Source organism: Camelus bactrianus, chromosome 26, assembly GCF_048773025.1.
Source record: "Camelus bactrianus isolate YW-2024 breed Bactrian camel chromosome 26, ASM4877302v1, whole genome shotgun sequence".
Taxonomy (NCBI): domain Eukaryota; kingdom Metazoa; phylum Chordata; class Mammalia; order Artiodactyla; family Camelidae; genus Camelus; species Camelus bactrianus.
The window spans coordinates 6912082-6939208 of NC_133564.1; the positions used below are offsets into that span (position 1 = coordinate 6912082).

At 48.9% G+C, this 27127-nt stretch overlaps 2 protein-coding genes across 18 annotated transcripts in view; one reads left to right on the top strand and one right to left on the bottom strand.

Annotated features, from left to right (window-relative positions):
- Positions 1-27127, top strand: part of FBXO25 (F-box protein 25) — a 69597-nt gene that overhangs the window by 21933 nt on the left and 20537 nt on the right. For 5 of the 15 annotated variants that reach the window (XM_074353338.1, XM_074353334.1, XM_074353335.1 and 2 more), the window contains 5 exons: positions 1855-2039; positions 3115-3297; positions 3666-3809; positions 8930-8998; positions 11525-12141. In XM_074353338.1, the coding sequence (XP_074209439.1) occupies positions 1855-2039; positions 3115-3297; positions 3666-3809; positions 8930-8998; positions 11525-12019 (1076 nt within the window). In that variant the 3' untranslated portion in view covers positions 12020-12141. Of the gene's footprint in view, positions 1-1854; positions 2040-3114; positions 3298-3665; positions 3810-6825; positions 6853-7420; positions 8146-8929; positions 8999-9626; positions 11085-11524; positions 12302-18598; positions 24589-27127 lie in introns of those variants that run through there. The other 10 variants (XR_012502370.1, XR_012502369.1, XM_074353337.1 and 7 more) reach the window with 10 other exon arrangements.
- Positions 15206-27127, bottom strand: part of TDRP (testis development related protein) — a 38421-nt gene continuing 26499 nt past the window's right edge. For 2 of the 3 annotated variants that reach the window (XM_074353347.1, XM_074353349.1), the window contains exons 3-4: positions 18769-18872; positions 15206-17577 (exon numbers count right to left, since the gene is read on the bottom strand). In XM_074353347.1, coding sequence (XP_074209448.1) covers positions 17235-17577; positions 18769-18872 — 447 coding nt within the window. In that variant the 3' untranslated portion in view covers positions 15206-17234. The remainder of the gene's footprint in view (positions 17578-18768; positions 18873-27127) is intronic. The other variant, XM_074353348.1, reaches the window with a different exon arrangement.

Below are 27127 nucleotides of genomic sequence, written 5' to 3' on the forward strand. Positions count from 1 at the left end.
GTGTATTACAATGACAAAGGGTAACTAGTCCCTGAGCTTTAAGAAGACACCTTACTGTCCCTGGTTAACAGTCACAGTCCGCCTTCACTATGTAGTGTTCCCATAATTATTAGCAAGTCGTGACTTTGTTGCTTAGGCGCAAGTGCGCCTGTAATTCTCTTTTTAATTTCATGTTTGTCTTGGTTTGTTAGTGGCCATAATAAATGAAACTGAGTTTATGCATATTATGCTATTTTAAATATCAATTCTTTACAATGGAACACTACTCAGCCAGAAAAACAGTAACGCCATTTGCAGCAACATGGAGGGACCTGGAGATGGTCATTCTGAGTGATGTAAGCGAAAGAGAAAGAAAAATGCTCAATGATATCACTCATATGTGGTATCTTAAAAAAAAAAAAAAGACAAATGAACTACTATTTATACCTTAGATGATTGATTTCTTGAATACATGTAAGCACATCTGAAGGTCCTTTATGATTGGATTACTGCATTCTGTTGATTCTTCTTTTGTGCTTCACTTTATTCCTTTGATAACTATGTAAGTTTAAAAAGCTTAAGCTCTAAACTGTTCTTAGAAACAATGAACAGAACATATATGTAAACTAAAAAAATGATGTGCAGTGTATTGTATATATGTATTTACATGCCATGTATTGTATATGTGCTGTCAGATTTTAACAATTTTAACTAATAAAACTGAAAAATGAAAAAAAGTACAGTAATATTAAAAAAAAAAGAAATTACAAATAAAATTAAAACTAGATTTCTGATTAAGTTCACTCAAAAAATAAATTTTACAATACAAATTCTGTTTACAAACCAAACACAGATTCACAGACACAGAAAATGAACTATGGTTACCAAAGGTGAAAGGGGGAGAGGGATAAATTAGGGGTTGAGGGTTAACAGGGTTTACACATTACCGTATGAAAAATAGATAAACCAGGACTTACTGTATAGCACAGGAAACTGCGCTCAGTTTCTTACAATAACATATAATGGAAAAGAATCTGGAAAAATATATATACGTATGTATATGTATAACTGAATCACTTTGCTGTACACCTGAAACTAACATTGTAAATCAACTACACTTCAATAAAAAAAATTTTAAATATATTTTAAAGGTATTACAGAATTAAGCACAAAATCATGAGACTACCAGAAAAAACAAAAAACAAAAACTAACAAATACCAATCCTTCATGACACGTACCAAAGAAAACAGAGACTACTGACAGTTTCAAAGGTAAAACCGTAGAGTCAACCAAAAAGACTAGCAGACAATATTTTAAAGTTTTTTTAATCTCATCATATTTGTGATACCTCAAAAATGATGCCACTGTAGGGTTACAGTGAAATTATGTCATTTTTATTTTGGTAAAATATACATAAAATTTACCATCTTAACTATTTTTAAGTATACAGTTCAGTGCAATAAAATACATTCACACTGTTGTGCAGCCGTCTCCACCACCATCTCCACAACTCTTCATCTTGCAAAACTGACACTCTGTCTCTGTTAAACACTGATTCCCCACCCGTCCTCCAGCCCCGGCACCTCCGCCTGCTTTCTGTCGCTATGAATTTGACTGTTCTAAGGACCTCACATAAGGAGCATCAAACAATAGTTATCCATTTGTGACTGGTTATTTCACTTACATAAAGTCTTCGGGGTTCACCTGGGGGTAGCACATATCAGCTTCCTTCCTTTTTAAGGCTGAGTAATTCTCCACTGTGTGTAAAGCACAGTTTATTTGTGTTGTCTGTTGATGGACCCTTGGGTTACAAAAGCACCTCGCTTCGAGCAGCGATAGTGACCAGTGTGTGGTTCTGTTTCTGTTTCTTCCAGTTCTCAGTGACCACCAAAACCCTCGCCTAATCAAAGATCTCCTCCAAGACCTAAGCTCTACCCTTTGCATTCTGATCAGAGGAGTGGGGAAGTCTGTTCTGGTGGGAAATATCAACATTTGGATTTGCCGACTAGAAACTGTTCTCAGCTGGCAGCAGCAGCTACAGAATCTTCAGATGACTAAGGTGTGAATCTTCTGGCCCGAAAGTGATTACACTCTGTGCTGTGTTATCAGGGTCATTGCTGCTTCTCGGTGTGTGTGAAAAGCTGTTAGAGCTTTTTGAAAGAATTTTTTCCTTACATCTCAAAAGTGTGCATTAAACTGTTGTAAGATGAATTCAGACCAGAAGGTCCTTTCATGGCCTACAGTCATCAGTGGGAAGAGAGCAGGGATGGTAATTAGAAGAGATGCTGTGGGTGATGAAGTCATTACCTTCACAGGAAGTTAGGGGTTTGAGGCCAGAATGACGTTTGACAAGTTAAGGCTCAGTTGTGTTGCAGTGACTGCGTTCATCTGGCTGGTACTTCTGGAGGGTTCATGTTTCCCACCTCGTCTTGTACGTTGTGTGTGTGTGTCGTTCAGAGGGGACTTGCAGATGACGCCAGTTGCTTTCATGTTTTCTGTTTATTATGGTAACTAGTTTCAACAAGAAAAACATTGACACCATTGACTAAGAGGTGTTTCATTTATCTCTGGTGCTGAACAAGAGAAAGAGTTAAATGGAATATGTGGCCTAGAGTGTAAGTCATCTACAAATTGCACCCTCGGTCGGGCCAAGGTCCCTTTGTCACTGCACTCGAGGCTCCACATGAAGGTGGTGGTTTTCAAAGGTGACTTAGCTTTGGGCCACGTATTTGCCATTGAAATAAAGGATTTACAAAGAGCAGGGATCCCTAGTTCAGCTCTAAGGGGTGACCTGACAGTCAGGTCTATGCGGCCCTAATGTGAGGTCGGCCAGAGCGCTGCCCTCCTGTCATCCCTGTCCTGGGAGATCCGTCTGCAAGACATGTTCCCGGGGAGCCTGTCTGTCGAGGCCTGGACAGACATGGCCACCACCCATGTGGCTGATGCAAGTCGTGATGCCACGTCAGGAGGGGTGCTTGTCAGGGAAGGTCCCGGCGGGGCCAGCTGCTGTGCGTTATTCAGACGGGAGTGGGGGGAGGTGGGCGCACACATCCCGAGGCGGGAGGAGGAGGAAGACGTGGGACCTGACGGGGCTGCCTGGTGCTGTCGCAGACTGAGTGTTTGTTCCCTCCCAGCATGTGAGTGGCGGCCTGACACTCAGCGACCTCCCGGTGCACATGCTCAACAACATCCTGTACAGGCTCTCGGATGGCTGGGACATCGTCACTCTGGGGCAGGTGACCCCAACGCTGGCCGTTCTCAGTGAGGACCGGCGGCTGTGGAAGAAGCTCTGCCAATACCACTTCGCCGAGAAGCAGGTGAGTGTGGGGCCGGGACGAGCTGCTCAGGGATAGTATTTCTCAGGAAGAAGCAGAATTGACAAAAATCACTGTGCTCAGGCTTATTTTTCATGTTCAGAAAAGCCATGATTCTAAAAACAGCCCAGAACAGAGCAGAAGGAGAGTGAGTTCTCACTCTGTCGAGGGCAGGCCCCTGTCTTCCCCCATGATGCCTCTCCTGGGGCTGCGTGTGGCCCACTGGTGCTGCCCTGGGCTGCCCCCAGCCCTCCAGGACCAGTACCAGCCATGGGACTGGGGATGGGGCATGCACTTCATGTTTCATGCAGAAAATTCTTATGCACATAGAGAATCAGCTGCTGATTCTGAACAGGATTTTGTTTGTCTAGTTTTGTAGACATTTGATCCTTTCAGAAAAAGGTCACATCGAATGGAAGTTGATGTATTTTGCACTTCAGAAATACTACCCAACTAAGGAGCAGTACGGAGACACATTACATTTTTGTCGGCACTGCAGCATTCTCTTTTGGAAGGTAAGAATTTTAAATATGTTGTTGGATTTTGAGGATTAAAATTTGGAGAAACAAATTGTTTGTCTATATTTTCAGTGTAATGCGAAAAAAAAAAAGGAAAGTTGTATTTGTGATAAGAAATTTACTGATGTATCACCAATTACTGGGGCAGGGGAACACGAACACGGAGGTAAAACACACAGCTTGTGGTTGGAACTGGATGTGGGGCCACCTCTGTCCCCTTGGATGATGGTAGTGTGTTGGGGACTGTCCCCGAGGGTGTGGCTCCAGGCTCCCTGCAGCGCTCAGTTCCATCCTCTTCTGGAAACAGGGAAGGCACCCACCAGGTGTTGTCCACACTCTCCTCAGCCTCCACTGTCAGGACCCCAGCTCCATCCCTGGAGCAGAGGTGAGGCCCACAAAGGCATCCAGGCTTCTAGTGTATTGGACCCAAATTTAGCAAGTGCAGTTCTCAGCAGGGACTGAGCCGCAGAGGTGCGTCCCCTGCCATCTCCATGTCAGAATTCGTCAGCCTCCCCAGCCCTGCCCTGGTTCCCTTCACTTTTCTGTCCAGACTCATCTCCGATGAAAACAGGTCTCAGGTTGGGGAGCTTCTGCGCCTCCTCCTAGTAGAACCTGTCTCCTCAGCACGTTAACACTGTCTTGCCCTGGAGTGCACTTCCATGGTTTGCCTTGAGTTTGTGGGGGAAATGGTGAAACTGGCAGGGTGGCTGTGGGGCCCTGAGCCTGCCTGGCTGGCACCACAGCTGTTTATTTCTTTGGATTTTCATTTATCTGTAAATTGCTGGAAAAGAAATGACTTCTTTACATTTTTTTTCATTTCGGATTATATTTATGGTAGTATGGCTTTTTTTTGAGTTATGGCCTGTGGTCCAGGGGTGAGAGTGTCCATGTTTTAATAGAGCTTTACTTACCGTGCAGAAGGTGAGCAGCGTCCTGATGCCTCCATGTACGAATAGCAGGAGGTTATGTTAGTTCTGATTTATTGTTTTATGTTTTAGTGTGACTTCTTTCTTGAAACTAAAAGAGGAAATGCCGTCTGTGGTTGCAGTATTTGTTTTTGTTCCTCGGGAGCAGGGACAGCTCCCGCTTCTCCTGGCCTGGGTGCCAGGCACGTGCTGCAGGGACTCGGGGAACGTCTGACGGGCTGGGGCGTCAGGAGTCGGTCAGTTGGTGGGGACCACAGCACACAGAGGAGAGCTCGTATTTTGTGCCCTTTCTCCCAGTCCAGGGACGGAAACACACACGCAGGCAGGTGCCAGCGGTCGAGTGTGTGGGGTCCCTGGTGCTAATGGAAACCGTGAGGACGTCTTCAGGGATGAGTCAGAGCACATGAGGCGCCCTGGTTCCCACTCTGAATCAATAAGCTCCTCCCAAGGGTTTCCGCTCTTCTCCTGAGCAGACTGTTCTGTCCTAAAGAAATACCAGGAGCAGCAGTGTTTCAGGGGACAACATTACTCCTGGGACAGAAGTCTTCAGCCTGGCATGTGAGATGTTTTTCTAAGTACAGTGTTTGGGAGGGTTGGAGCCCTGTGTCCTGAGCAGTGAATGAGGGAGCAGACACTCTCCTTAGTTTCTGTGTCACTGGTGTGAGGCCGTGCTGTGGGGGTGTTGAGCATGAAAGTTCTGCGTTGTTAAAAATAGAGAGGGTATGTTTTAGCTTTCCAAAAGAATTTGCTTGCAGTTTCTTCTATTTATGAAAATTTAAAACCAGTCTTTCAGTTCTGAAATGTTCATCACCTGGGCCGTGGCTTCCCCGAGCCATGGGCCCCCAGGACTGGCTAGGTCCGGTTGCCTGGTCACGTCGCACTTTTTCTCCATAGGCTGCTCCAGGAGACGCAGTTACAGCCAACACCATTTCTGAATCTGTGTGAAAGTTCAGAAATAGATGCGTCTCTAGCTCTGGCGTAACCTGCTTCCGAGGTTGGCGCCTGAGGAACCCCTCTGCTCTGCACACCAGCCACTGGGCTGTCCTGGGTCTCACAGGCCTCCTGTGGGGTGGACCCTTCTCGAGGAGGTGCTCAGGGAGTGGCACCTGCTGGAGTTTCTCTCCGTCTTTGGCCTGATGGGGAGACTCCAGCAACTTCAACCCCCTCGAGTGTCAGTGGGGCCTGCGGTCTGGCCAACGCATCATCTTGGGCACATGGACCCTCTGACAGGTGGCCCCCCAGCCTCTTGTCTGCCCCCAGGTCTTGTCTATTGAGGCTTCACTCTGTTGGAGGCTGGGTGCCTTAGTGGAAGGCCGAGCGTGGACGGTCACCAAGTTCTCCTTCCTCCCCCCGTCCTCCAGCCGAGTGTGTCTGCTTCTCAACTTGATGAAACTCCAGTTGAAACTGGGTGTCGGGTGGTGGGAAGCTGGTGGAATGAGTCCAGTTCAAGGCCAGGACTCAGGACCCGGTGTCCCTGTTGTCCCTGCATGTCCACTGCCAGAAGCGTGTGCACACATCAGGTGTGGACACGGGGCTGCGGCGAGGGTGAGGGAGGCCATGGAGTGGCTAGTCCATTCACCTTGAGCAGGACGGGCGACGTGAGAGCAGCAGGCAGGGGCCTATCTCGTGTTGCAAACGGGCGAGCAAAAGGGGAGCCTGGCCGCCGGGCCCGAGGCTCAGGTGGAGTCCGTTTCCCACACTCTGGCGGAGCTGACCCTCAGATGTTAAAGAGGGAGCGAGTGACCCTCCAGGAAGCGTGCTCTGACGCGTTCATTGTCAGCTGAAGGTGGGGACGGCGGCCAGGCTGCGTGTTTTCAGGGCACAGTCAGGTGGCGCTTTAGCTCCGTGGCCTCATTGTCGTCAGAGACTCTGAAGCGGAGACATGAATCCGTGTGCTCAGACGGCCTCCTGTATGTCCTTCGTGGTACTTCCACTGCTCAGACTTAACTCCCTGATGATTCTAGATGCTTCCATAAATACTGCTGTCAAACCGAAGTCCTGAGAACAGCCTGCCTCTTCCTGACCCTGTTTTCCCTTTTTTCCTCCCCCACTGCACTCCTTCCTGGCCCTTTCTCCACGCCTCCAAGGACCGCCGCCTTGCTTTATTACTCGAGGTACCTCCTGCTTTGCCGTGTGCTGTGCTTGTCCCCGGAGGCCAGTCCCCTTTGCCACCACAGGGTTCCCATGAGCTGCCGTGTAGGCCGGCCTGTGGGGCGGAGGCCCAGCTGGGGGGAGGTGGTGGACCTGGCTGTAAGAACCTCGCTCAGGTGGACGGATGGCACCGCAGGTCTCTCCTGCCTCCTCACAGGCCTTAGGCTGCTGTGTCTGTCTGTTTTCCACACATGATCTGTTCTGTGAGATGTGGTGCTGGGCCTGCAGGTGGGCAGGGGTGGACCCTGACCCACAGTGGGCATGGGTAGAGCAGGGCGAGGACCAGGGCAGAACTGTGGGCTTCAGGGCCCCCCGTCTCACACCTGCTGGAGCAGGGATTCCTGCGGGAAGCCTCCCCCGCGGAGAAGCTGCATGGCTGGATTCGTTTCCATGATTCTCATGGGTTACTGTCCACATACGTTTGCGGGGGTGGGGCCTGGGGTCCATTTAAACAAACAGCTGGTGACGTCTGAGCCACTGTCTTCCCTCCACAAAGATGCATCTGTGGTAATGCCTGCCCTCCTCCCGCAGGACTCGGGGCACCCCTGCACGGCCGCCGACCCTGACAGCTGCTTCACACCCGTGTCCCCGCAGCACTTCATTGACCTCTTCAAGTTTTAAGAGCAGCGTCACCCCGCCGTGGCCGCTGGTGCAGGCACTGGAGAGGACGGGGAAGGCTGTGGGGAAGAGTCCCTGGCATGTGGGGCAGGAGTGCACTGCTGTGTGCCCATCTTTGAAAGGCATCAGGCATGCCCAGCAAAATCATTCCTACTTCCTTCTTTAAGAAATTCTTTTCTGCTAATAAGCACATTAAAATTTGCAACTTTGCATATTTGTGAATGTGGTTCAAAAAAGATTCTATACTTTCAGCACATTTCTGTGCTGAATTAACACCAACAGCCCATAATATGCTTCTAAACTGTTAAATGATAGTTTCTCGATTTTGTAGTAATTGGGGGTAGATACAGAGCATTGATTCTTGTAAGGACACTGCACAGAATATTTATTTTTCCTAAGATGTATTTTAACTGTATTGACTGTATCCAGATGAACCCTCCCTGATGCAGAAGGAACCTGGGGAGATGTGTTTGGTGGTGGGCTGTGGTCCTGGGCTCACAGCAGACACTGCAGGGATGGCCCTGCTCTCTGCTGACCCTGGGGTCTCAACCCAGTCAGAACAGCCCAGTGCAGCCTCACTTCACTGCTCTAAAACCACTTTTATAGGCAAAGTAATAAATCATGTTTACTGATTTTAACTTTGTCATTTTGCATCTTAACTGAAAAAAGTAGCATTAATGATTTTATTTTTGATTTTTTTATATAAGCATATAAAAGAAAACAAAACTCATGCATAACCCTGCCACCCAGAAATGGAGCAGTGGCCCTGGCAGCTGCAGGGGAGACTGAATAGGGTCAGGACCCGAGCAAGATCATTTCTGCCTCCTTCAGAGCACGTGCAAATGTGCAGTTTTACAAATTTACATAAAGGTTCTGTATTTTCAGCACCACGTTCTATGCTGAACTGACACTAACAGCCAAGAATATGCTTCATTGTCAAACAATAGGTTCTGTGTGTGTGTGTGTGTGTGTGTGTGTGTGTGTGTGTGTCTGAGTGAAGGCTTGAACCATAAGCACTGAATATACTGTTTTCATTTAATAACCACCCTTTTTTCAAAAGCATGAAAATATGGTTTTTATTAGATAGATGGTATCACACAGATGGAACAGTGCCTGTCATTTTGTGATAAGTACCACAGTACATGTGCTTTTGTGCATCTGATTGTCTCCGTAAGATAAGCGAGAAGCAGAATGCAGGAGAAGCATCCAGTATTTGTTAAGGGTATTTCCAGACCACTGGCAGGATGGACACTGTCACCTTTCTTCCCTGAAGGTGGGCACAAGAAGATGGCTGTGAGGTTGGACCTAATGTGTGTTCTCTGCCTGTTTTACTTTTGGGGTGTTGGTTTTTTGGTATTAATTTCTCCTTAACAGGCATTAACCTACTGAAGTTGACTTCTTTTCTCCAAATAATGTTCACAGTCTTGGGAGAGGAGTCCAGCTGTCCCACGGGCAACAGATGCGCTGGGAGCCAGCGCTGCACACGGGCAGGTGAGTGAGGCCGGGCGGCGCTGGTAGCTGGTGTGGGTGCTGATAGAATGAGGGAGGGACAGCGCCCGAGCCCGGACCAGCCATTCACAGGAGCTCCGACAGCAGCACCAAGCAGGAAGAGAAACAAGAGGAACGAACGGTCCTGAGCTGCGCGTTCACATGGGGCTTATGAGGGCGGGGCGGTCAGGGGGCCTGCCTGACAAGGGCTGCACAGGCGTTGCCACCTTGATGTGTGCGGACCAGGGCAGGGCCGGCTCTCAGGACAACAGGGAGCGGGCCTCAGGCTCTGCCCAGAGCCACCCCGAAGGCACCGCCACATCTCCTTCCGCCTTTCGAGGTAGAAAAAGGCCCTCGTCTCAGCTGGGTGTGCGTCGGGAGCCACAGTGGGTTCTGCAGGTTCAGGGGCTGCTCTGGACTCTTACAGCATCTGTGTTGTGTGTGTTTGCTGCCCAGGGCCATCCGTGGAGAACCGTCTCTTCTCGAGGGACAGTGTGGAAGGATCTGTGTAACTTGCTTGTAAAAGCTTTTAGAATCATATACAAGCAAAATGCCGACGTGAGATGTTTGTACACTGACTTTATATCCCACAGCTGTGCTGAAGTCACTAAATCTAGTGGTATTTCTGTAGGTTCCTTAGGAGGAGACACACACATCATGTCGTCTGCACACAAAGGTGGTTGCTGTTTCTGTTCCTTGCCAGCTTTCCTGCCAGGCCCTCCTGTGCACGGTGAGGCAGTGGACATGTGTCCTGTATGTTCGTGATCCTAGGACGCTCTCGGCCTTCACCCATGAGGGTGGTGCTAACTGGGCATTTCCATGGATGCCCTCATCAGGGTGAGGTGTTCCCTTCCAGTCCTGCCTTGTTGAGGTTTTTCTCTTTTATCATGAAAGTGTTGGATTTTGAGATGTGCTTTTTCTGCAGCTACTGAGTTGGTCTTGTGATTGACTTTTGTATGTCAAACCAACCCTGCCTGCCCAGACCCATGGGACATGTGGCTTCTGCACACCGTTGGTGGGTTTAGTTTACTGGGTTTTACTGAGTTTTCACCAGAGAGATGAATCTGTGCTTTTCTGGTGACGTCTTTGGTTTTGGCATCAGGGTGAACAGTCTCATAGGACGGGCTCGCCTTGGGAGGGTCCCCACCCCTGCTGTCTTTAGGAAGTTTGTGGACGATTGGTGCAGGCCCTCCTTTAAACATTAGGGTAATACACGGGAGACTGAACTTCCTGAGTGAAACTTTCGTTTTCATTGTAGTCGTGTCCCCCTTTTGGAAAGTCCTTTGCCTTTAACAGGATAAGCACTTCTGTCCGAGTGAACATGGGCCCTGGTTAAAGCTCTTTTGCTTCATTATGGGGCCTGACCTGGTGGTTAATGGCTGTAAGCTTAACCTGTGCTGCTGTGCCCAGAGTTACAGAAGGACATGCTGTCCTCTGGAACTGCAGTTCTCAAGGCAGATGATATCTTGGCTCATGACATTATTTCCTTCACTAACCATGTGAGGAGACGCACAGCCCTACTCCCCCACTCCCACCTGTATCCCAAGTGAGCGCAGCATCAGCACACCCCACCCCCACCCCCACTGTGAGATGCCCAGGGTCTGCAGACCTGGGAGGGGCCCTGGGACCTGCCAACACCCAGCGTCACACTCTTTCTCAGCCTGCCTCCCTGCTCCGTCCTCTGTCGTTCCTACAGAGGGAGCAGGCCCTCACTTTCAGGAAGCAGTGGGGTCCCTGTGACTGAGCTCAGTGTCTCCCAGAATCCTGGCTGGGACGGTGCCGTGTGCACCTGAAGAGAGGCTGCGCCAGCCCGTCCTGACCGGAGCTGTGGCCAGTGCAGTGGGCCCTCCCCTCCAGCAGGGGCACCTGCGGCTCACCCCCGTGTGTGGGCGGGGTCCTTGCTGTCCGGCTACTCCGTGGGCTCATGCGTGTCTCAGGCGTGACCTTTCGGAGGGCTGTTGCCCCTCCCTCACCCCCTCACTTCCCACTGACTCAGTCCCCCAGCGAGAACGCAGTGCTCAGAGCACAGCCAGCCCAGGACGGGCCGCGGCTTTCACCCGCCGCCTGGCTTCTCTGCCTCGCGCTCAGGGCGGTGGGCTCCTCAGCACACACCGTCGTTCCTCCTGCTCAAGACCTTCCGAGCCATACGAGAGAGGCACCCCGACTGTGCTGTTTGGATGAAATTTGCACAGATGAATGCAAGTAGCTTTTTACCGTTTAATCTACATAGAAAATTCAGATGTCACTTAATTTTAATTACGGTAAAATACACATAAAATTTACCATCCTAACCATGTTTCAGTGAATTCTTCAGTAGTGTTAAGCTCATTTGTATTGCTGTGCAAAGATCACCACCATCATCTCCAGAATACTTCTCATCTTTGCAGACTGAACTTGTCCCCCATGAACACCTTGATCGCCACGTCCCCCAAATCTAGGCGACACCTGTGTTTCCTCAGGGGCACCTGATCCACAGTGGGCGATCAGCATGTTACACACTCACTCCCTGCCCTCCTCCTGCATCCCTAGGCCCCCGTCTTCTCTGTCTCGGTGGATCTGACTCCTGTAGACGCATGTGTACCTGGAACCATACGGCATCTCCTTCCCGCCCGTGGTAGCGTGGGTCAGGACCGCCTTCCCTCACAAGCTGCGAGGTGCTCCGCCGTGGACCAGGCTAAGCTCATCCCTCATCTGTGGATGCACTTGAGTTGCTTTCACCTTTTGGCTGCTGTGAACGTGGTCTACAAATCTCTCTTCTACAAAATGATTTTCTTTCCTTTGGGTTCATACCTGGAAGTGGACTTGCTGGATCGCGTGGTAATTGTATGTTTAATATTTTCAGGAACTGCCACTTTTTCACAGTGGCGGCACCATTTTACATTCCTGCCAGCAGTGTGCAAGGGTTCAATTTCTCTGCATCCTCACGAGCACGGACTTTGTGGAGGTTTTTGGTTTGGTGGTCATCCGGATGGTGATGTGACATCTCACTGTGGCTGTGAGCTGTGTCTCCCTGGGGAAGAGTGAGGTTTAAGCAGCTTCCTGTGCCTGTTGGCCATTTGTGGGTCTCACTTGGGGGAAATGTCTATTCAAGTCCAATTTAAGTCGCGTTTTATGTGTTTCTGTTAAATATAGAAGGAACCACTACAGCTCTGGGTGTGTGTTACCTCATCAGACACGACTTGAAAACGACTCCTCGCCTTCCCGAGGCTGCGTTCCGCTCTGCTGGCAGTGCCCTCTTACGCACAGGGCTCGCACCTGGATGTGGGCCGAGGCCTGTGCCTCCTGGTCACACCCAGGCACTCACGGGCAAGTCCAGTGCCTTGAGCTTCCACCCTGCTTCCTCTAAGCCTTTTATAATCGTAGCTGTTAGGTCTTTGATCTGTTTTGAGTTAGTTTTTGCATCTGGGGTAAGGAAGGGCCCAACCTCATTCTCTTGCGTGAGGATGTCTGGTTTTCCCCTGGTTCACAGGTGTGCAGGTGAGCTGACACCAGACCATACATCGGACCAGTAGCTGATGTTCCAGGTGGGCTCAGATGGGGAAGCAGATGAGGCACCTTCTATTTCTGGTGATTTGATGCACCCTCGGGGCTGCAGTCAGGGAGGGGTCCAGCTCTGGGTAGCTGCCCAGTGACTTCCCTATGGGCCCCAACCAAGTGTGGGTTTGGGGTCACTGTGCCATGTGCTTGGCCCGGACAAACAGCTCCCCAGGCCGTGGAAGGGGTCGCCTGCCCATCCCACGGTTGCTGTCCATGCTGCACCTGTGACCCCCGGGGCCAGGGGCACCAGACTGGCTTTTGCCGGCCCACATGGGTTCTGCACACTGGTTAAATTGGAGCTGTGCGCTCCTGCTGGATCTGGTTGCTCGCCGGCCTGGGCCTCCCTGAGGCTTCGCTGTAATTAAAGTGACCCTGCCCCTCTCCCCCACCCACGGGGAGGTTAGAGGAGGCAGGTCACCAGAGAGCCTATCTGTCCGGCCTAACCACCAATGTCAGATCCTGGTGTGGCCTGGTTTCAGCTCACTTGGACACCCGTGAACAGGGGCAGCGGTGGCCCCACCACCCACCCTCGCTGAGCACGAGCCAGCAGGCTCCCTGGGTCCCTCGTGGTGCGCGGGTGCCCTCGCCGCACGCCAGCCACTCGCCTGTCCTCTGTTGAAGCACTTCCCGTTCTAAACTCGGGGTTTTCTCAGGAAGTCAGATTGGCTCCTCACCTGGGATGTTTTTCCCACTGGAGTTTCCACTTTGGGAACCAAAATGCAGGAACTCAGATGATGGCGTCCTTCCTTCATCTGCACGTAGTCTCACTGCCAAGTCCCGTTGGACCTGGGCAGCTGGACGAGCTGCAGTGGCTGTCCCTCTAGGCCATGTCCAGTCTCGGGCAGACTCGGGCTGGTCTCGTCTGTGCCGGGTGAGACGTGCCCCGGGCCACTCTCACCTCGGATGGTGGTGGCCCACTTCCTGCAGCACTGGCCGGGGCCGCACCGCCAGCCCAGGGCACAGACATGGGGCCAGCACCCACCTTCCTGTGTGGCCCATCCTCGTGCGAACACGACGGAGCTGCTGGACAAGGACTCGCGCTGTTTGCCATGAGGGTGGTCTGCGGGCTCCTCTGCCTTATTTCCAGCACATTCCAGGAGGGAGAGAAGATAGAGGTCAGGGTCATCCCTTCCTCCTGATGCAATGCAGTGTCACTGTCTCGGGGAAGCCATGGTGGCCCGGCCAGGGGTGCTGACGACACAGTGTCTTGTGGTTTCAAAGTGATGCTGCTCTCCTAGATGGGGCACTAACCCTCATGTCCTGGGGTCACCCTGGCACTGACTCTGGAGCCATGTCCCCAGGATTCTCTCCAGGAGGAGGTCGGCTCGGGCCCACGACCAGCTCTCCTGTCCCCACCGCCCCCCGGATGCCCTGAGGTCACACTGAAAATCAGACCTTCCCTAAGGTCCTGTTATGAGCACGCGACGCAAGGGCTGCACGTGTTCCACCACCTTCGCACGCTAGTTAGCTGACAGTAATGTACCTGATTATTCCTTGTGGTGCTAGAAAAAGGTACAAATGCTTGTACACCTGAGATGTAAACATCATGGTTAAAACTGGGAAGTTCCCCGTCAGACCTGAGGAACTGCTCTGGGGCACGTTCAGGAAACAGTCTTCAGAGGGAGTCAGGGAAAACCTCCTTCCTTCCACCATTAGCAACAAGGACACTGAGCTCCAGAGACGGGCGCTGGCCTCCAGTACCTACACGACCAGCTTCCCTCCCTGATCCTCTGCTCCCAGTCAAAAAGAATGAAATCAGATAAGAAGCAACTGCTATTGAAATCAAGTCTCTCCCAAGAAAAATACTGTATCTTTGGTGCTTTCAGGAGAGGAAGAGGTGGGCCGTTGGACCCCAGGTACCCACGTCTGCAGCACTTCAGGGCCTCTGCCCCGTCGAGAGTCGCCAGTGCCACCCGCCCTGGGCCGTAGCTCACCTGCCACAGCTCTGCCCCAGGCAGGTGGTGGTGGGAAGTTGTGAGGGTGGGGCCCAGGGTGGGGTCAGTGTCCTCAATAGGAGGGGAGGCATTGCTGGGCGGCTGTGAGCCCGAAGGCCTGGCCAGGGCGGGGTCCCAGGCCCCAGGACTGGGGAGCAGGGTCTGCAGGGATCTATTCCAGAGACCCCACCCTGCTCGGAACAGGTGGGAGGAGAGGCAGGCGGGCCAAGCTTTGCCGGAGGCCTTGGGGGTGTGTGTGGGGGGGCAGCACTGCAGGTAGCATGGGACCGGAGTCTTCTCAGCGCCAGCAGGGGAGAGAGGCGAGCAGGGAGGGTGACAGTGGTGGGTCCGAGCCGAGAGACCAGCAGGGAAAAAGGCACAGAAACGGCTGGCGGGTCCCCTCCCAAGAGGCCACTGTTTTGGGAAGAGGGTTGGAAGTCGAGCCGAAAGACAGATGATTAAGTGAAGGACGTGCTCGCTGGACAGCCAGGAGCCGGGGGTCTCTCCAGGCCTCGTTCACAACTGGTCCTGGCCAGGGCTTCCGCGCACTGACACCGGGGCAGCGTGGTCCTTGAAGGCCACGCAAATTCACGAAAGATGACATTTTGAGAACGGAGCCTGCAGCCAGTGTTTACTCACGTGTCATCACCAGAAGTGAGGCTGGGAGTGCGGAGACGGGGCCGCAGCACTGGTCCCCAAGTCATCAGGTGCAGACGCCGGAAATCACGCAAACTGATGGTGAGAGGATACAAACCACGTCTTTATTTAAAAGAAACCTCAGCATTAAGGATGAATTCTACCTTGAAGTCAGTCCCCTTCCTATTAAAAACGATGAACAAAACAAAGTTGCTTTGGTAAATTCTATCAAGAAAAAATATTTTCCCCCAAAGCACGCCAATAAATATACTAAAAGCCACAAACATAGTTACTTTCATTTGATCAGATACAACAGAAGAAAAATTCATTTTCACATTCATTTTTGTGGATAAGAAGTATGGTTTGCATATTCCAACCCCATCTGGCTTTGTCTTCACATCGAGAAACACTACACAGGTGCATCCCGGGGGCGTCAACCAAGAGGGGCTACAGGCACTTCTGTCACTGCTCGCGGGTGCGCAGACCTGGGGGGTGCCAGCATCCCCACCCCCAACCCCACGGGGCTCACTTCCCAGAGTCTCAGTGTCCCTGCCACCACCTCTATGCAGGATCAGCACAAGACACACCCACAGTGGCTCCTGCTGTAACACGCTGTGCGGATCACGCTCAGAGCCGTCTGCACAACCATAGCAAGTGCCTTTACGTGCTCAGCTATCTACCTGAGGAGCAAGGTTTCCAACTCTGCTGTTAAGAAACAAAAATCTCCACAAAATGGATTTGAACACCACTTACAACATGTTCCCCGTCCAGGGCTCGGTGAAGTAAACTTCTTGTTCTGTTAAAACAAGAGATGATACGGAGACACAGGCAGATGGACTGACAGATGGTAATGACTCTGTCCCCCTCCGGAGCCCGTGGGAAAGCCCACAACGCCCCTTAAGCTGAACAGCATAGACACTCTCGGGGAACAACCGGAGGGCAGCCTTTTTTATGAGAAGAGCGCACAGTGTAACTGGAGGCTTTAACCAAAGAAACCTGTAACTTCTCGCAGAACCTCCGTTACCTAAGACAGACCCGTGCTCCTGTGGCTCTGAGCTGTCCCGCCGCGGAGACACATGCCTGGGTACCTGACATGAGGTCACTCGGTCAAGGACACAGTTCAAGTCTAGAGACACAGGAGGGGGTGGTGCTACCGTGTGGCAGCCCAGGGCTCCAGCAGCAACCTCAGTCTCTCATCAAAGGGAAACAAAACCCTGGGTGTGCAGGAGAGAGGCACTTCCAGCATTTTATACAGTCATAACTCCATAACGAGCAAGTCCGTATTTCCCAAACAAAATTGTGTCCAGTTACTAAAACTGATCCGTGCTTTATAGCATTCTTTAATCTGCGATCAAAAATGGAGAACAAGTTTTTAGAAGAAAATAAAGATCAATATTCAAAAGTTCAGGAGAAGTAAATAAGAAAGAACCACCGTCACCACCTGACACACACACTGGAGGCAGGAGACGAAGCTGCGTCTGCAGGCAGTGGTGGCATTTCGTGCTGGGTCCAGCACAGCCTTGGCTTCTGCAGTTTTCAAATGACTTACATATTTTTAAATTTAATACAAAAGAAGAGTTTAGTCTGCCAGGTTAAACACAGTGTAACATAACTCTGGAAGATTGATTCTACACCTGGATTGCTGATTTCTGGCAACAGAAGGGAATTGCACAACCGCTACATTCTTGTGTCGTAGACTCTACACAGGTGCTACATGCAGAGAAGGTGTCAAGTCAGGAGCAGAGAAGCACGACCGAGGACGCGGGAAGACGGTTTTGTGGAGAACTGCAGTCATCCCAGGACAGCGTCAACGCCTCATGTCTCCATTTTCAGCAGCGAGAACGACAGGGAGTGGGTGTTTCCGCGGTAAGGCAGTCGCTGTGCGGTCCGCGGAATCACAGGATGCTGGGAATTCCCTAAATCAGCATATGAAAAGGACAGTCAAAAAATGAAACAGCTCAGAGCAGATTCCCTGCTCTCTTCACAGGGGAAAGACCAAACAACTGGATGCACTACTAAAAAATCACCATGATACGGCAAACTCTAAGAATCTGAGTGAAATGAGATACAAAAGTGCAAAACTAGGCAGATTTTGGTTTGATACTTGGAAGCTGCGCCGTCCACGAACACCGTCACTCCAGCTCCTCCCAGTTGTCCGTCAGGTGGCCTCTGCTCTGCCGGCGGATGCTGACTAGCTTCCCGGCCGACCTGAGGCTCCAGCGGGAGCTGTTCCCGGCACCTGCCAGGCTGGTGTACTTGGAGCCCTTGGCGCCCTCCTCCCAACCTGGCCGGGACAGACGGTCACTCTCTGTGTCCCCTGAGTCAGCTGCCACATCCTCAAGGGCAAGTGTTGGAGGCTCCCAACCTTCAATCTCATCTGGCTTCTTGGTCTGTGTATTCTGTTTTAAAACCAAATTGTCCCAAAATCCAGATTTCTTCTCAGTCTTCAACTCTTCTTTTAATCGTAAATTTGTTCTGTAGGAGATGAAAGGGTTAAGTGTTGGTGATCCAATAATCTTAGGGCCTCAACTTGTGTCTATTTTATAAATGTTCTTTAAAGAAAAGTTTTACTTGTTTAGAAAGCTCACACAAATTTAAATTAGAATTGGAATGTTAACATATTAAAGGAAAAGCCAGTCACTACGTGATATTAATGCCTTATTTAAGGTGCCACACTTGGCAAAACGCCAGCAAAGATGTCCTCCTCAGATGACAGGGATGCAGATTCTCAAGGCCATGTGGAGGCCGTGCTCGTCTCTGAGCAAAGGAGAAAAAAGATTGCCCAGGTCCGGATTAGGAAGTGGGGGATTATTCCATTTACGAAGCCGGTCTCACCAGGTTAATCATGGAGTTCCCCAGCTCAGACGCTCAGGATGCAGAGCTCCGGGAACCACGAGGAAACAGCAGCTGGTGGGGGGTGGCACTTAGCTACCGAGAGCCTCCCCAGGTCATGGTGGTAAAAACACCGGCATCCAGACCTGACCCCTTACAAGTCCCACTGACCGGGCTGAGAGGAGCAGGACACAGCAGACACTGACTTCACTGACCTGCGCAGTCCTCACAAAAGAGACGGTATGAGGGCACAACCGTGTGGTCAGAGGAGGCTGAGGCCGCACGTGGCTGGCGGTGCAGAGGTGCTGCCATCCCCAGAGGGTGCCCTGTTTCCTGCGCACCAAGAGTCACCTGCCTGTCACACTGCATTGCGCTGGCAACACTGTCAGGTTGTCACTGATATATATTCTCGTCTTCAAATACATCTTTAAAAACGTCAAAATACTTATAACTTAGCAGCACTGTTAGCTTAAATATATTCAATCTTCTAAAATCTTTTACAATTTACCAATCTTCGCATTTTTAACTGTGTATCTTCCTTGATTTTCTGAAAGTACTACATACCTTAAGCATGGCTCCAAGCTCCTTTAAAGCTAGTAAGTTCAGTTGACAATTCTTAAGTTCGAGAGCTTGTCTGAGACGCCTTTTTTCCACTTTTCCACAGTCCTTCCAAATGCGTACAGGTCACCCCATGACCTTCTACTGAACGTACATTTCATCTGTCTCCAGACGTTGTTACCAGCACAACTCCTACTGCCTCCTCACAGGGCGAGGAGCCCGGCTTACCTCCCAGCACACCCTGCCCTCTGCCTGCCGGGAGCGGCCACCACTCACCCTCTGGATTTGGGGGGTCTGCGCCTTTCCAGCAGGTGCTGTTCATCATCCTTGTAAGACAGAGAAGTCACATCTTTCCAGCCTCGGAAACTTGCTCCCTGAATCTGATAAAAGTTGGAGGAAAGGTCAACCCTGATGAGTAAATAAACAGGTCACCATTTTAGGAGCCAGCAGCATGGAGCTGAGACTGAGAAGCTGGCGCCGTTTCTAGTGCTGCCGCCTCCGCATACGCGGTGTTTCTCTCTGTGGCAGCAGGTAATCTGTGGGCTGCTGAGGACAGTCGCCCACGTTAAGTCACACTGAGAAGTAATCACATTTCACCCAAACCAGCGATGGGGGTGAGGCCCGCACTAACCTCCAGTTGCACTCTATGAGAATTTTGTTGGTTCTAAGGCAAATGATTTTATACAACTTTTTCATTCCTGAAATCAGGATGTGTCTTGTAATCAGTACCTGGCATTTTAGATTCATAGAAATACTGTAATAATAAGGAAAGAGAAAAAGGAACTATGTTTCCAGAAGTCCTGTGTGTCAAGTACCTTCCCCGGGAGCCACTCTGACACCCGGGCAGCCCAGACTCACACCAACTACAGCTGCTTTTCTCTTCTTTTTATGGGGAGGGGAGTGGGGAAGGGCATCTCCCCTGGGGCAGACCTAGCCTTAAAATGATTTGAAATGCTACAAATGCAACATTAAAGTAAAGCAGTGCTGAACACTGAGCCAAGAGGCTGCCTGTGAGCACTGCTGTGAAACTGTCTACCAGAGCAGAAAACTAGCCACCCCACGACCAAGGACTTACTACTGCAGCCTGAACCCAGTGCCTGGGGGTCCCCGACAGTGACCCAGGTGCTTGGGGCCCCCTCTGGCTTGTTTGGGCTAGGCTTGCGGACTCCCACTCTGGGTGGAGGCCGGCATCCTTCGCTGAGATGACATGTTCCTGAGGGGGTGCTGTGTCCGCTGAGAGGAAATCGGAGGTCACAAAGAACGGGTGTCAGTTTGCCATGTCCGGGCCACAGGAGACCATGAACAACCTCAATGGCTTCAAGACTCCAGGCGGGACAGGACACGTGGCCCCCAGGCTCCTCCGTGGGAAGCAGCGGTCGCCCAGCAGCAGAGGTCCTGCTGAGAAGGTGCAGCTCATGAGAGCACAGCTTGGCCCACTGCACACTCAGCGCGAGCCCATGTGGAGGGTGCTGTGCTGTCACAAGGGCCAGGGCTAAGGTGTCGTCACACTTGATCTGCCTCACAAGACATGCTGAAAGTTCTCTGGGTGAAAATAAAAGGGCTCTAACATCATAAAAACATATGAAGATGGTGTAAAACTCACTATTATAGGTAAATTTATAGTCAAAATTAGAGTCTGTAATATGGTAATGGTGGTGCATAATTCGCTTACACCTCTAGCTTAAAGGTTAGAAAATACTAAAAACAATTATGACTCCAATAATCTTTTATTGAATACACAATATTAAAAAATACATAAACTGTAACATTAATGACCTAAAATATGAGGGGGAGAAGAAAGTTAAGTTGTTATCAGTTTAAAACAGGGTGTTGTGAGATATTTCATATCATCTCCATGGTAACCCCAAGGGGAATACCTGTGGTAATTACACAAAAGAACATAAAGAAGTCAAATCATACATTACCAAAAGACATCAAAACACACACAAAAAAGAGCAGGATAAAAAGCAAGTAACAATGGGTCTATAATACAGCAAGAAAATAATTAAAGTGTCTTGCCTAACAATAATTAAATATAAATGGATTAAAGTCTCCAATAAAAAGACAGAATGACTGAAAGGATTAAAAAACAAGATCCAACAATATGCTGCCTATAAGAGACTCACTTTAGCCTTAAAGATAACCAGGCTGAGAGTGAAAAGATGGAGAAAGATATTTCAAGCAAATAGTAACTAAAAAAAAAAGTAGGGACAACTATACTTACATAAGACAAAATAGACTTTACAAATGGTAAAAAGAGATAAAGAAGGTCACTATACAATGATAAAGGGGTCAATCCATCAAGAGGATACAACCATAAATATTTATGCAACCAATGCTGGGGCACATAAATATATAAAGCAAAAACTAACAGAGGTGAAAAGAAACAGCAACACAGTGACAGCTGGGGAGGCAATGTACCTCACCTTCAGCAATGGACACAGACCATCCAGAGAAACAGGGAGCCTGCACACCACTTCAGATCAGCAGACCTCACAGACATACAGAACACCATGAGACAAAAGCAGAGTAACATTCTTCTCAAGCACACATTGAACATTTTCTAGGACAGACCATGTGTTAGGCCACAAAACACGTCTGAGCAAATTCAAGAAGACTGAAAGCATGCTAAGTACCTTCTCTGACCACGATGTACACCATCAATAAGATGAAAACTGGAAACTGCAGATACACAGAAACCGAGCAACCAACAGATTTTGAGACAAACAAAAATGGAAACCCAACATACCAGAACTTACAGGATGCAAAAATAGTTGTGCTAAGAGAGAAGTTCACAGAAACAATAAAGATCTCAAACAGTGTGACACTATGCCTCAAGGAACAAGAAGAACTGCGCCCAAAGTTAGTAGAATGAAGAAGATGATAGAGAAGAAGTAAGTGAAACAGAGAACAAGGAAATTATAGAAGAGATTTACAAAACTAAGAGTTGGTTCTTTGAAAACAAACAAAATTGACAAACCTCTCATCAGACTCACCAAGGAAAAAAGAGGAAGAACCAAAATCAAAAGTATACATGAAAGGAGACATTACAACTGCATAAACACAAGGATCATAAGAAGCTACTATGAAATTACAGCTTACATCACAGAGGAACCACTACAAGAGAATCTATGAACAGCTGTAATGCCAACAACCAAAAGACATGGAAAGAGTCTCAAAAACATACAACCTACTGAGACTGAAAAGGAAAAAAAAAAAAAAAAAAGAACGTGAACAGACCTATGTAACTAGTAAGAAAGCTGAATCAGTAATTTTTTTTTTTAAATCACCCAGTGAAGAAAAGCCCAGGACCAGGTGGCTTCACTGGTCAGGTTTACAAGACGTTTGAAGGAGAATTAACATAAACCTCCTCAAACCCTTACAGAGAATCCGAGAACAGGGAACATTCCCAACTCATTTTATGAGACCAGAATTACCCTGACACCAAAGCTAGAAAAGGACAGTACAAGAAAAGAAAATTACAGGCCAAAATCCCTGATGAACACAGATGTCAAGCTTTTCAGTAAAATACCAGCAAGCCAAATGCAGCAGCACAACGAAGGGATCATTCACCACGATCAAGTGGGGTTTATCCCTGGGATGCAAGCATGGGTGAAATACACAAAGCAAGTAAATGAGATACATCACAACAATAAGACGAAGGAAAAAACGATCGTCTCAATAGATGCAGAAAATGCATCTGGCAAAATTCAACATTCATTCATGATACAAATTCTTCACAAATCAGGTACAGAAGGAATATACCTCACGATAATAGGGGCCACCTGTTAACATCATACAACTAACATACTCAATGATGAAAGGCTGAAAGCTTTCTAGAAGATCAGGAACAAGACAAGGATGCCCACTCTCACCTCTTCAATTCAACACAGTACTGAAAGTCCTGGCCAGAGCAGAGAAGAAAAAGAAACAAACAACATCAGAATTGGAAAGGAGGAAGTAAAACTGTTTCTCTTTTTTAAATCCATAATTTTATATACAGAAAATCCTAATGACTCCACCAAAAAAAAAAAAAAAAAGAAAGAAAGAAAGAAAAACCCTGTTAAAACTACTCAATAAATTAAGTAAAGCTGTAGGTTACAAAATTAACATTCAAAAATTAGTACCATTTCTATACACTAACAATACTTACCTGAAAAATAAAACAATCTGATTTACAACAGCATCTAAAACAAAAAATACTTAGGAATAAATTTAACAAGGAAGTGAAAGATTTCTACACTAAGAACTACAAGACATTGAAAGAAACTGAAGATACAAATAAATTGGAAGTATCCCATGAATATGGCTGGAAGAATTAATATTGTTAACATTGTCCATATTCCCTAAAGCCATCTGTAGATTCAGTGCAATCCCTATTGAGATTGCAATGGCATTTTTCATAGAAGTAGGAAAACAATCCTGAAGTTTGTATGGAACCATCAAAACAATCCTGAAGTTTGTATGGAACCATCAAAACAATCCTGAGAAAGGAGCACAAAGCAAAAGGCATCACACTTCTTGATGTCAAAGAAATGACTATAAAGCTGTAGTCATCAGAACAGTATGGTCCTGGCATAAAAACAGACACACTGACCAACAGAACAGAATCAAGAGCCCAGAAATAAACCCACATATACCCTTCATGTAATACTTGACAAGGGAGCCAAGAACAGTCTCCAGAGAAAAGAGTCTCTTCAGTAAATGGTCATAGGAAAGCTGGACGGCCACATACATGCGAAAGAACGAAACTGGCCCCCTATCTTACACCATAAAATTTACTTGAAAAGTATTAAAGACTTAATTGTAAGACTGGAAACCATAAAACTCCTAGAAGGAAACATAAGAAGAAAGCTCCTTGACATGAGTCTTGGCAATGATTTTTTGGAAATCACAACTAAAGCACAAGAAAGAACAACAAAAAATAAACAGGAGGGACTACATCAAATGAAAAAGCTTCTGCACCGTAAAGGAAACCATCAGCAAAATGAAAAGACAACTCATGGAATGGGGAAAAGAATTGCAAACCATATGCACGATAAGCAGTTAATAGCCAAAATACATAAGAGAACTCATACAACTCATCACCAACAACAAAAAGCAATCTGAGTAAACAAAGGACAGAAGATCTGAACAGACGTGTTTCCAAAGTGTGCACACAGACGGCCAGAGGTGCGTGGAAAGGTGCTCAGCATCACTCGTCGTCAGGGAAGTGCAAATCAAAACCACAGTGAGATAGCACCTCGCACCTGTCAGAACGGCTGTCACCAGACAGGCAAGAGGTAACAAGTGTTGGTGAGGAAGTGGAGAAAGGGAGCCCTTGTGCACTGTTGGTGGGAAAGTAAATCTGTGCAGCCACGTGAAAACAGTATGGAGGTTCCTCAAAAAATTAAAAACATGACCCAGAAATACTATACCACTTTTGGGTATTGACCCAAAGGAAACAGAAACACTGACTTGAAAAGGTTTATGTTCCTTCACGTTTATAGCAGTATTTTTACAACTGCCAGGACAGAGACCATCTCAGGGTCCATTAGAAGATGAGTGAAGTGGCAAATATATACACACAACGGAAGGTTATTCAGCCATAGAAACAAGTGAAATCCTGCCACTTGCGACAACACGGATGGACCTTGAGGGCATTGTGCTACGTGAAGTCAGTCAGAGAAAGCCAAATACCATATGATCTCAGTTATCAGTGAATCTTGAAAAACAAAACCAAAATACAAAAGATGAGATTTGTGGTTAACAGAGGAGAGTGGGCAGAATGGAGGAAGGCAGTCAGTGGCACAAACTCCCAGCTGTGAGGTAAACACACCCAGGGACGCACAGTGGGACTGCGGTCAACGCTGCTGTCGTGTGCATCTGAAAGCTGTTCACAGCCCAGATCCTGAGAGTGCGCATCACAAGGAAAAAACACTTTTCCTTTCTTTTTTCTTATCTGTATGAGATGATGGATGTTAACTAAATTTACTGTTCCCCTCATTTCAAAATACATGTAAGTCAGGTCACTATGCTGTCCACCCAGAGTTACTCAGTGCTATGTGTCCACTGTGTCACATGAAACTGGAAAAGAGTAAAATAACTGGACCTGCACACTTTGCCTCCTTGGATGAGGAAAACAGAATCTTGTCTAACCAAGTTAAACACACTAAAGCACCATCCTTCAGACTGAGTCTCACAATTTGTCATCTTAAAGTATTAAACAAAATGTCCCAAAGTTAAATACCAAAATATACTGTCATTTACATTTACTCCTATTTTTCCTCAAATACAAAGCTCCAACTTGAAGTGCTTTAATTATCCAAATGCAACAGCTGCAAATTTCTCAACCCAAGTTTTTCTGGCAAAGTGTGTAACCCAGTTGTTAGGCACATCTGCGTCCGCGCGTGGTGAAGGCCATGGGGAAGCAGCAGCCGCCTGCCCCCAGGTGCCAAGCAACTCTTGGTCCAAAAGAGGGTCAAGACCCAAAGTTCTCTAGAGCAAGAAAAATTACATAAATAAATGAGACGCACCATTTCAATGGCAGGGACAAAGGAAATACTATGCCAAAACCTCTCTGAAAATGAGAATCTCCTCAAGGGACGATTAAGAGGAGCACCACATGGGGCTCTGGTCGGTCCTGTCGGTCGGGGTCCCGTCGGTCGCGGTCCTCTGTCAGTCAGGATTCAGGAAAACCCTACTGCCACCCCGCAGTGGCAGAGTTCGGCCTGGGTGTCACCTGCACCTGGGGCGAGGTGTGAGTGGTGGGTGTTTTGTACCACCAGTGTGGTCACCCCACCGTCACCTGCACCTTAGTCATTTCCTCGTGTGTATCAAACAGGTCGAAGTGCACGGGGCCAGCCACCAGAAACCAGAGGCCACCTTCTCTGTCGTATCAGGTCCTCGCTCCAGAGTTGTCCTGTAGGAAGGGCTTAAAGCCATCACTTGCCCGCAAGGAAGGGCTAAGATACGTGTCTTGAAGCTTCAAGTAAAAAGCATTCGGTGTGGGGGTGGGTGACATGGTGATGTATGGGGTCTTGGCGTCACCATTAGCTACCTCCACCCCGACTCTGCCCGAGGGCTCTGGAGACGACAGTGACTGCAGGGCCTTACTTCCAAGCCAGAGGGAGACACCAGCACTGCTGCAAGTCCCCACCCAGGAATGGGCCCAAAGGGAGACTGCAGAGGCCACAGCCAGGGCTGAGGTTCCGGTTATAATGTAGTGAGTCTAGTTTTCTTTCTGACCATTTTAAATTCTAGAACTCACAATAACCTTATCTTTAAACACTCTGAATTTATTGAGAAATTGGTAATCCTGGCGGAAACAGATGTCACAACCCAGCCTAGGCCTCGCAGTCAAGCTGTGACCCAGAACCCTAGGCTGTCTTATCAGACTGGATTCTCAGCCACAGGCACAGTCTGGTGGGACCGTCACAGGCTCAGGGAATCCACGAGGTGCAGGGGTCGTAGAGGACAGTCATCCCACTCCTGGTCTCACTGAAGAGAAACACGGAGGCTCCTGGAGGGAGGGAGGGAGCAACATGCCAGCCTTCCGGGTACCAGGGAGGAACCAACCGGCCATGTGACGCCCAGGGAAGCCGCCCCCCAGCCTACGTGCTCCCCACTGCTGGCCTGTCCAAGCTGCTGCACTCAAAACACCAGACGCTGTGCGACACAAGGAATGCAGCCAGTGTTTTATAACAACTGTACACGGGACATCCGCTTTACCAGTGTGAATGGCTGTCGCACCCGTATAACTTAACAATAATATTGTACGTCAACTTAAATTTAAAAAATTTAAAAAACCCATTCAGACAACGCAGGAACACAAAGAGGAGCAGCCCCACCCTCTGCCGAGGGTGTGTGGGTAACAGGAGGGTCCCTCCCCAGAGCCGGCGCAGGCCATTCTCCAGACCACAGCCGCACCACGCGGGCTGTGCGCCAGCTGCTGGGCTCTGCGTCCATCCGGCTGATGGCTTTCGTTGTCGGGCTGGCACTCACAGCAAACGCCACAGAAACTCCTTAGATCAAGTAGAGAAACAGCCAGGGCTTGGCGTGGCCTGCTCTGACAACAACATTCTGTACAAGGCTGTGCTGTGGAAACGGTCTTCAGTGGGGACCCACATGTCCGAGTGACGCCCACCACAGAGCAGGACAGGGCGGGAGGGACAGCTGCCCACGCTGAGGTTATGACTCTCAGCCACCTTTGTTGACAGTAAAAAGCACGTGTAGCAGTTCCTAAAACGTGAAAAGCGTCTGTGACCAACCGCCAGCTAAACTTTGGGTATTATTTGGCTTACTTGGTCCCTTGTTCAACAATGTTTATATCTTTTCTTTTAAATACGCTAATCATTTGACAGTCAATTAAATTATTCATGCTAATGGAAGGGAAGAAAGACATCGGTGAGTCAAAGCAAAGTGCATCTCTGTGCAAAAGTGGGCAGAAGCCCTGCACAGTCATGAAGGAGGGGCCCTAACCCCGCCGGCGGAGGGCTCCTTAGACCCACGTGGTGCATCCGCGACCGGGGGAAAGAAGCCAGGCTAGAAGGGGCCGCAGCACTGACACCAGAAAGCACGGTGCCAAGGTGCCGCCACCTGTCTGTGCAGATCCGGGGACGCACGCCCACCTTCTGCACTAACGACATCTGTGTAC